Below are 10988 nucleotides of genomic sequence, written 5' to 3'. Positions count from 1 at the left end.
TTTTTTCCCCTTACAAGGGAGGTAGCCAAAAAGGAAAAGGCATAAAATCATTCCCACCCATTCCATCCCTGAATACACTCCACACCCCTCCACCCTCCCTCTTATCTTAGCACCTCCTGGATGACGGGTCATCCCTGCACCTTGTCCACTGCCCTGGGTCAGAAGCAGTGTCGCAAGACACAGCACATCCACAGCAAGGCCGCTTCATTAAATCGGCGACCCCGCTCTTCATCCTCCCATTGCATAAAAGGAGAAGACGGGGAGAAATCCCTTCGGGCTGTATCAAATTTTGCTCACACATACTACCTCACCCACCATCCCCCCGCCCATTCCACCTCATGCATCACAACATCATCCATATACAACCATTCTCCAATCACCCGTCTTCTGTCCTCTCCCGTCCTTCCTCAACAGACATTCCCCTCTTCCCCAAAGCCCCCTTCACCCCATTCATCCAACTCATCCTAGGACGTCCCCTCATCTTCGCTCCCTCCACATCTGCCTTCCATACCTCTTTTACTAGTCTTTCTTCACTCATTCTTTCCATGTGTCCAAACCATCCTAATACTCTTTCATCAACCCTATCTCCCAACTCCCTTTCCACCCCTGTTTTCCTCCTCACCTCCTAATTTCTCACTCTATCTAGCCTAGTAACCCCCATCATACTTCTCAGACACCTCATCTCAAACACATTCAAACTCCTTCTCTCTTCTTCTCTTATGTTCCATGTTTCTGTCCCATACAGTGCTGTTGGCACAATCACTCCTTCATACAGTCTCCTCTTAGCATCCATTCCCAAATGTCTATTCCTCATTACACTCTTTAATCCACCAACGCATTTACTCACTTCTCTCAATCTACATTCTATCTCCACCTTCACTCCACCTTTTCCTGCCACATTTGCACCCAAGTATCTAAAACTATCCACTTCCTCCAGTCGCTCTCCCTTAATGCTCACTTCCAGTCTACTGCCACTTTCTCCTTGTACATCTCATCACCTTACTTTTACCTACATTTATCTTTAGCTTTCTTTTATCACATACTCTCCCAAACTGTCACCAACTTCCTCAGTCCCTCCTCCGATCCTGCCACAAGCACAGTGTCGTCAGCAAACAACAGCTGGCTCACCTCCCACTTTTCTCCATTTTCTTTAACCATCTCCAATCCCTGACCCTTGCATTTACCTCTCGCACTACCCCATCCATGTATAAGTTGAACAGCCAGGGCGACATAACGCATCCTTGACGAAGTCCCACCTTTACCTTGAACCACTCATTCTCTTCATTTCTAATCTCTACTACTCTCATAAAAACTCTTGACAGCTCCCAGAAGCTTTCCTCCTATCCTGTATATCTGCATAACCTCCCACAGTGCCTTTCTGTCTACCCTATCATAAGCCTTTTCCAGATCCATACATTTTCTTAGCATTTCCCACTGCAGCTATCTTTCCCTCCCTATCCTCCTTCACATTTAGCAACTCCCTAAAATATTCTGCCCATCTTCCCCTTACTGCCTTATCTCACATATGTCTTACCACAAAGATCTGATCTACACAACCTCTACCTGTCCTAAATCCACACTGTTCCTCACCAATTACTCCCTCTGTTCCTCTCCTAATCCTCTCAATCAAGATCCTCCCATAAGTCTTCCCAACTACACTTAACAAGCTAATCCCTCTGAAACTACTACATTCACACTTGTCCCCTTTTCCCTTGTAAAGAGGAACTATACAGGCACTCCTCCAGTCCTCCGGCACTCTACCCTCTCTCCAGCAAACATTAAATAACCTCACCAGCCAGTCCACCATCACTGTACCTCCTTTTTTTAGACATTCTGCATGGCATCCATCCAGACCAGGTGCCTTACCTGCTTTCATCATCTTAACAACTGCCTTCACTTCATCCTTCCTTATTTCTCCTCCATTTTCCTCACTCATCACTCTCATTTTCTTAGCATTTCCCACTGCAGCTATCTTTCCCTCCCTATCCTCCTTCACATTTAGCAACTCCCTAAAATATTCTGCCCATCTTCCCCTTACTGCCTTATCTTCCATTATCATCTCTCCATCTGCACCTTTTACCTTTTCTTCTCTATTTGATTCGCCATTTCACATCTGCTCTCCTCTTTGCCTCCTTTACTTCTCTTTCTTTTCTTTGTACCTCTCATATGACTCCCTCGTCCTATTTTGTAACCAATCTGTGAAAGCTCGCTTCTTCTCTTCTACAACCTTCTTTGTTTCCTCATCCCACCATTCACTACCCTTCCTTCTATTTCCTCCTGTCCTTCTTGTTCCACACACCATCCTTGCACCCTTTCCATAATAAAAATTATGAGGTTCTATTTCCTTCAGCATGTTTTCACTTTCCAATTTCATGTTTAAAAGCATGACTGCCTGGGTATTGGACTTTGTGTGGACAAGAAAAATATTTTGATCAAATCGAATTATATTGTGCCTATTATTGGATCCAATTTTGTATCTTAAGTACCTCCTCACTTTAAGTAAATTACCTCTATCCTCCCAAGTGCTTACTATCTATCACCTAGGAAGCTTTGGATGTCTTAATATTTTGTTGGAGGTTTTCCAGTCAGAAATTTTGGTGGTACATATCTAGACTAGGGGAACCTGACACCAATATTTTACTGGAAGCACTTCCACAAAAATTATAGAGGACATCGAGAGTTGCCCTCCCTCATCTCTGGTAGGATTACTAGGCTTCAAAGTAGTAGAGGATGGTTTCATAGCAGTGTTTCTATTGTTCTTATCTAAGCCAGGGTCATTGACAGGGAACTTTACCTTTTCCGAGTTATGGTCGTCAACATTGGAATTGAGCAAATTTGGAGGAGTATCTGGAGGTCAGGAGGTGGAGGATTAGAGTTAATAGTGATAGTAGCCGCCATGGTCAGTTTATTTTCTTAGGGCCATACTGTATATCAAGAAATGAAGAGGACACATGGAAGAAGATACTGCAGTTGCCTTATGTCTCAAGCAATAAAAGAAAAGTCTCTGCAGAGTTGGAAAATTCCAGAAAACAACTATTTATACTCAGGGGTCCTCAGTAACAAGTAGAACTTTCACAACCCAATTTGTCCTCAATTTTTTTTCATAGAGTATTGAGTCCGTGTAGCTACTCTCCGAGTGCACTGGAAGATGGAAAACGAGTTGGCAACCAAAGGTATCCCCTCCACCATATCTCCATCAGCATACTGGGTTTTGCCCCTTGCAAAATGGTTAGACTTAGGGGTATATCTCATCACCCAGCTGGCTTCTGATAGGGCTTCAAGGAAACCTCTACTTGCCAAAACTTCTTTTGAGTGGGAGAAGAAAAATCCGGGAAAAGGAGAGTAGGGTAACAAATAAGAAGGAAAGGTATAGAGGAGTCCACGGAGTAGAAGCATGGGTTATCTTCTATCTATTCACTACCCCAAGACCCTGCACTCCAAGACAAGTGCCAAAGAGGTGAGGGTGTCAAATCCAAAGGGCAGTTCAGTCCATAGTAAAAAACAGACCTATGTTGTCAACGAGTTTCTATTTGGCACAGGTTTTGTCTGGAAGCTTAGGGCTGACCTTAAATTATTTGTAATTACTGGTGGAAAGTTTGATAATGACTTGATACAATGTTGGTCTCAGTCACTGCCTTGCTTTGGCAACTTCTAGGTGGAGTAGGTCCCAGGGAGCACCACTTGGGTGGTCCCAGGTCAGGTGTTGGTCTTCTTCTTCCAAAGGCAAAGTTCCGGAGTCTCGCCTCTTCTTTGTAGGGAGATGAGGTGAAGAGTTTCAGGACCTTGAAACTAGGTTCCTGACAGGTATAGGATACCTGGAGAAGATTAACCTCACTACTCATAGAAAAAGGATTGTTCTGACAATGAATATTTTAGTTTCAGTTGCTACCTCACACTTGGCATTGACTTCTTGGTGGGACTCAATTCCAGGAGTACCATCAAGTGAAGTGGCAGCAGTTGGTCTGCTCCATAAAGATAAGTCTGGAAGTTCTGGCCTCCTTGGGCTTGAAAACAAAAGCAGTTATTTTCCTACAGGAATATTTCTCCCCACCTTATAAAGGAGGTAGCCAGCCAATTCCTGCACCCATCCCACACCTATCTCTCCTTTTATCTTAGCTCCTTGTGGATGAAAGGCCATTCCTAACCCCTCATCCACTGCCCAGGTCTGCAATGCAACAAGACACAGCACATCCACAGCAGGGTCCTACAACTGAAGCAAGCATATTCCTATATGATGACCCTCCCCTCTTGTCTTGTCACACAGAAACTGAGACTAGGAGAAAATCCTTTGGGTTTCATCAATTAAAGAGTTTATTCACACTCTCCACTCATACTTCTCTTAACTTCTCCCTGTTCTGCTCAACAGACATTCCCATTTTAACTAAGGCTCCCTTCAAGCCACCTATCCATCTCATTCTTTAGTTGATAATGTCACACAAATAACTTAATACTGTTTAGCAACCTCATAAATTTTTTATTTTTATTGTAACTGGCTGTTAGCATCTTGATGAAAATTTTCTATTCCCTAGCACCAATTCCTCAGGTGACATACTATATCAACACTTGTGTCCCTAATATTTTACTAAGCAGGAAGGTAAAAACCCCTTCAGACTACGTGCATGTGTAAAAAATACTCTGGAATCTATAAAAACAAAACTGATGAAACATACATTTGTATCAGTTGGGTTTGCTTCCTAGAAATGAAGCTGACAAAGGAATATTTTATTTACTACCTATGTCTACCAAGATGGGAAGTATGATGAATAGATTTTAAATGGGTTTGGAATGAGTGTTGGGTGGGTGTATGCTTTGACTTGGCCCCATTACAAGGGGGAAAAAAGTCCTTAATATGTTCTCTATAATTATGTATACATCTTATTGGTGAGATGTATCATATTCATTCTTTCTGATCCTTTGACGTGCATTTTATAACTTTACAGTATGATAACATCTTTTTAAAACTGAATTTTGGTTCACAGCATTTTGACTGTGTTTACTTGCAAGGCATGGCAACAAATATTCTGTGCTAACAAACAAATAATTCAGTTCTTGGGTATCTTAACATAGGGAGTTAAGATGAACAGGAAATGGGTGATGGATGGAAGTAGGATGGATGGGTACATGATTTGGCTGGGTACCTTCCTCATAAGGGGGAAGAATCCTATTGGTATATAGACTGATGGAGAGGGTGTCCATGAACTGAAATGGTTTCTGTTTATCCAAATTCCTTCACTTCAACCGATCTTTCTGCAAGATCAAAGAGTGATGAGTGACAGGTTTTGATTTAGTTTCTGACAATCTTTATTAAACATGTTTCACTAAAATTGTAACTAACAAGTTAATTAGATCCTGTATCTATGTTGCAAAGCAGTGGCCCTAAATACATAAAAAAATGTACTTCTGTATTCCTACAGAGTATTTTTAGACTTTCAAAACAAAGGCATTACTTGCATATGCCAAAAAAGATAAAGTATGGTACAATATATGACTCAACTAATATTCATGGTCCAGTGGAGTCTCAAAAGAAAAGAAGAAGAAGAAGAAAAAACAAAAATAATATCTAACAACAAATAAAAAATTTCTGAAGGAATACAAAATATTTATTCCATACTTTTTCAAGATTCAAGGTTTACATTATGCAAACCACACAGAAGAGAAAGGTAAAGAAAATGGAGAGAGTGTGAAAGTGAGATGAGAGAGTGAGCACAAGGGGGCACTTCCCTCAAAAATGCCCTAATTACATTCACATTCAAATTCTCATTCATTCTCCGAGAGGATTGTTCATCAATAAGCCACACTACATTCATTCTCAAATTAACAAGGGAAACTTAACTTCTTACATTTGTGTGGCAAAACTTTGCCCATTTCTTAGACCACTTCAGCCAGTGGTCCTGTGAGAGAGAGAAACCTGCCTCCTACCCACCTTCAAAATCCATCAACATCCTCACCTTCATATGAGGGCTCTTCATCTCCAAACCTTGCCCAAGATTCCTATTAACTTTTTCATAAGGAGAGCTGACAATCAGCAGCTGCTCCCTTCCTACTACTACTACTGTAAGCCAGTGACAGAGAAATAGCTGCATATTATTACAACACAGAAAAATCCCATGTTTCTTCCCAGAAAGACCTATGAGAGGGCCCAAGGACAACTGCCATCTCCAGATGGTGAAACTTCAGGCAACAATTACTATTACCACCCCTGCCAAAAGCCTACTTCTTTGTCATTCCCAACTTTATTTAGGTGGATTCTTTAAGTATTCTTCCAAACCTCTTGGAAAACAATACAAAAGGATGACAAGAAACCCTTATATCTAAAGCCCACTGGTTAGAGCAATCTTTAATTTGTTCAGGTCCGAATCTTGAGTTTGGGATACATTCTGTTCAACCCTTGATCTAGGTGATGCTTCATTAGTTAATTCATTTCTTTTGTTCAATTCAGATCCTGGTCCCAGCTCACTTTCCACTGTACTTTCCAGTCCCGAGGAATCACCAAGTAATAGTGATCCCATACTTGTGGAAAAGTCACCTGAGCTTGGTATACGCTGGGTGGTTCTTGTGATTAACTCTGCCTGTCTTTTCTCTGTATCAACTTTTTCCATGGGAGATGGTTCTTCTGAACATTCCATTGCTAAGGTGGTCTGATCATCTGATATTGGTTCCTTTTCTGTAGTATCAGGATGACTTGGTACTGTTTCCCTTCCCATAGAGCCTTTTCTATTCAATCTTTCTTGTCTGGACTCTTCTTCGGTCAGAATCTTTGTAAGTGTGTGCTTCCCTCCTGCTACTACTTTTGCTTGTTGTGAGAGTTCCTTGTCCTTGAGGCTTCCAGTGGATTGGCTTCCCAACCTCAATGTTTGTGAAACATTATTTTCTCTTTTAGGATCTTCTGAGGGTTCATGACCTGGAGAGGCTTCTATTCCACTTGTGGTTTCATCTTCAATGGTGCAGTGCATTTCAAGTGTAGCTTCTTCCAATGGCATGTTTGGAACATGGAGAATTTCCTTTTTTCTCAAATTTTCACTGTTTGGCTTGGGTATTCCTTCAGATCCTGTGTGAATTCCAGGTCTATTTGATAACTCGAAGGTGTACTGTTGTCCTGAGGCCCTTTCAATTGTTATTTCTGTTCCTCCAGTCTTTCTACCAGCAACTCTTTGACCAAAATCGTCTATTTCGGTTTGTTCTACAACTTCCATGTGCAAATCTTCACCACCCTCTTTGTCAGCCCTGGACATTACTTTTTCTATTACTATTTGCATTTCTTGTCCAATTTCCTTCCCTTTTGTGATGGTTACATTACTTCCAAGCACTGTTGCTGCTGCTGCTTTCCTAGGAGTCTCACCTCCTGACTGGCTCTTCCCAGTTTTAGGTGATTTTCCTACCTTGTCTCCTTGCTTATTACTTACAGATGTTTCCTTCTCTGGCGACATCATCCCTGGAGGCTCTTCTCCATGATGGACTCTGTAGTGATTTTTGTATTCACTTATCATCTTAAAGGATAGTCCACAAGGACCACAGATATGCAGACGATCAAGTTTCACATGACACTCTTTCAAGTTTTCATGCTTGCTCTTGAGGATTGCCATCATTATTTGTTCTTCTTCAGTTTTCTTAGAAGGTGGGAAAACTTGCTTACGTCTCTTTGTTTTGGATTTGGTTGGTGATTTCTCTCCATCTACCTTCTGCAAAAGAGAGAAGACAAAATAAACCCATAAGTAGAAGTACTTAATATTCTAAAAGGCAAATTACTTGTTGGATCTAGGCTCTTGAAAAGTACATGAAAATGCTGGATTTTCCAAATGCCTGCAAGGTAAATCATCTTAAATATTTTGAAAAAGTACATACATTCTTGCATTCCTAAATGTTGCAGACTTAGGGATAGTATGAGTATCTGCTAGTGGTGATCCTGCAAGATGCACATCTCTATGTTGCCCATTATCCATCAACCCCTTCATCTCCAGCTATTTACCTTCCAACTTTTCAAATAAGGATAGCTGACAACCAGAGACTGTTCCTCTCTTCCAACTATTTTCAGTTGGTGATGAAGAGACAGTCCCACACTAATACAACACAGACAATAGTTCAAAATTTCTTCCCAGGGAGATCTATAGGTCTTGAGAACCTCTGTTAACTACTGAAGGGTTGCATGTTTCCAGCCAGTGAAACGTGAGGCAACAATTATTATTACTACTACTACTACTGCAAAGTTGACACATAGACACCTCATTTTCTGTACCTGTGAAAAGAATGTTTGCCTCTGCAAAAAAAGAGCTTTTGTTTGACAATTGGCAATTTATGGGCAAAAAACATGACACTGGTGAGGAGGAAGAGTGAGTGAGCATGTGTGTGTATTACATTTATCTAATTGCACTATACAGGAAAGGAGCAATGCCCATTGGGTCCCATTTCCTATCCTCTAATTTTCTAACATAAATACACTCAAATTCATCTATATCTTTGATTTCCAATGATCACTTAGATTTGAACTCATGTGTTGCTTTTGTGTGTGTTTTTGTGTGTGTCTGTATTTACCTAGTTGTATCTTATGGGACAGGAAGCTACACTCATGGTGTCCTGTCTCTGTATCTCTCCATACCTAATTTGCTCTTAAATTCTTGTACTGTTTTTGCACACATTATTGTTTTGTCTAGTATGTTCCATACATCCACCAATCTGTTGGGAAAGCTGTTCTTTTTCATGTCTCATCTATAACTGTCCTTTTTGAGTTTCTTTCCATATCCTCTTGTGTTTCTCTTATCCCAATTTAGTAAGTCATCTCTATCAAGGACTTCTACACCTTTCATAATTCTGTAGATTGTCAACAAGTCACCTCTTTCTCTTCTTTGTTCCAGAGTCTGTAGTTCTAGTTTTGAATCTTTCTTCATATGACATTTTTGATAGTGTTGGGGCCATCTTCGTAGTTACTCTCTAGATTCTCCCAATTTTCTTTACATTCTTTTTAGTACTGGGTGACCATATGGTCTCTGCATACTCCAATTTAGGCCTTATCAGTGTGACTAATGTTTTCTTTACCATTTCTTCATCCAAGTAAGTAAAAGCCACTTTTATTGATCTTAGCAAGTTATAGGTTTTGCCAACAATTTTGTTACGTTTGTCTGGGGACATATCTTTTGTGATGATCACTCCCACGTCTTTTTCAGATCCCACTTTAGTTACATCTTTTTCACCAATTTTTATATTGTTCTGGTATCCTTTTTCTACTTTTCCAAATTCCATTATGCTACATTTCTTTATGTTAAAGTCCACTTCTCACTTCTGACTCCATTCCTAGACCTTGTTTAGATCTTTCTGTAGTGAGTCACAGTTTGTTTCAGTACTAACTTCTTAAACAATTTTGCATTATCTGTAAAGAAGTTCATGTAACATTCCACACTTTTGTCCATGTCATTCACATAGCAAACATTATTGGAGCCAATACTGATCCTTGTGGAACTCCACTAATTACCTCCTCCCAAGTAGAACTCTTATCTCTAAGCACTACTCTCATTTTTCTTCTATGCAAAAAGTCCTCCATCCATTTCAGTAGTTTTCCTTGTATCCCCTCCTATGGTTTCCAGTTTTCTTAATAGTTTTTTGTGAGGGATATTATCAAAAACTTTTTGTAGATCTAGGAATGCACAGTCTGCCCATCTGTCCTTTTCTTGCAGTATATCTATTAACCTTGAATAGCAACAGATCAAATTTGTGTGTGTGTGTATTTACCTAGTTGTATCTTATGGGAAGGGGAGCTATACTCGTGTTGTCCTTTGTATCTTGCACTGCTCTTAAATTCAAGTATGGTTTTTGCACACAATATTGTTTTGTCCACTTTGTTGCAAATATCTACCACTTTGTGTGGAAAACTTTTTTTTTCAGGTCTCTTCTATAAATATCCTTTTTGCATTTTTTTCATCTCCTTTTGCATTTCTCTTGTCCCAATTTAGTAAGTCTTCTCTATTAAGGGTTTCCATGCCTTTCATGATTCTGTAGATGGTCACTAGGTTGCCTCTCTCTCTTTTTTGTTCCAAAGTTGGTAATTGTAATTTAGCCAGTCTCTCCTCATACGACAGGTTTGTAAGTGCTGGGGCCATTTTCGTAGTTGCTCCCTGGATTCTTTCAATTTTCTTTATATTCTTTTTGATACTGGGTGACCATAGTGTGGCAGCATACTCCAGTCTAAGCCTTATTGGTATGACTAATATTTTCTTAACCATTTCTTCGTCTAAACAGGTAAAAGCCACTTTTATTGATCTAACAAGTTGTAGGATTCTCTGACAATTTTGTTTATTTATCAGGGGACAAGTTGTTTGAAACAATTGTTCCCAAGTCTTTTTCAGACCCCACTTTCTTCACTTCCTTTGTTCCAATTGTATATTGTCCTGATATTTATTTGTACTTTTTCCGAACTCCATTATGCTACATTTCTTAATGTTGAAATCTACTTCCCATTTCTGACTCCATTCCAAACCTTGTTGTGATTCACAATCTGTTGTGGTTTTCACTTTCCTCAACAATTTTGTGTTGTCTGCAACGAAGCTCATGTAATATTCCACATCTTCATCTATGTCATTCACATAAATAGTAAATATTATTGGAGTCAATACTATCCTGTGGGACTCCACTTATTATTTCTTCCCAAGTAGAGTTTTTATCTCTGAGCACCACTCTCATTGTTCTCCCATGCAAGAAATCTTCCATCCATTTCAATAAATTTTTCATATACACCTCCTGTTGTTTCAAGTTTTCTGAAATTGTTTTTGTGTGGTACTTTATGAAACACCTTTTGTAAGTCCAGGAAAGCACCGTCTGCCCATCTGCCCCTTTCTTGCTTTATCTCTATTAACCCTGAATAAAAACAGATTAAATTTATGTGTGTGTGTATTTACCTAGTTGTATCTTATGGGAAAAGGAGCTATGCTTGTGGTGTCCTGTCTTTGTATCTCACAGTGCTCCAAAATTTGTGTATGGTTTTTGCACACGAGGCTGAGAAA

The 10988-nt window shown here is 40.0% G+C and overlaps 1 protein-coding gene across 1 annotated transcript in view; it reads right to left on the bottom strand.

Annotated features, from left to right (window-relative positions):
* Positions 1-3937: 3937 nt before the first annotated feature.
* LOC143017870 (uncharacterized) overlaps positions 3938-10988 on the bottom strand; it is a 66613-nt gene continuing 59562 nt past the window's right edge. The window contains exon 4 of the mRNA XM_076172871.1: positions 3938-7679. Within this exon, the coding sequence (XP_076028986.1) occupies positions 6312-7679 (1368 nt within the window). The 3' untranslated portion in view covers positions 3938-6311. The remainder of the gene's footprint in view (positions 7680-10988) is intronic.

This window comes from Oratosquilla oratoria, chromosome 33, assembly GCF_046742065.1.
Source record: "Oratosquilla oratoria isolate Oo_2021 chromosome 33, ASM4674206v1, whole genome shotgun sequence".
In the NCBI taxonomy this organism is placed as follows: Eukaryota; Metazoa; Arthropoda; class Malacostraca; order Stomatopoda; family Squillidae; genus Oratosquilla; species Oratosquilla oratoria.
The sequence above is the reverse complement of the archived record's forward strand: the minus strand, read 5'-3'. Positions and strand labels throughout refer to the sequence as shown.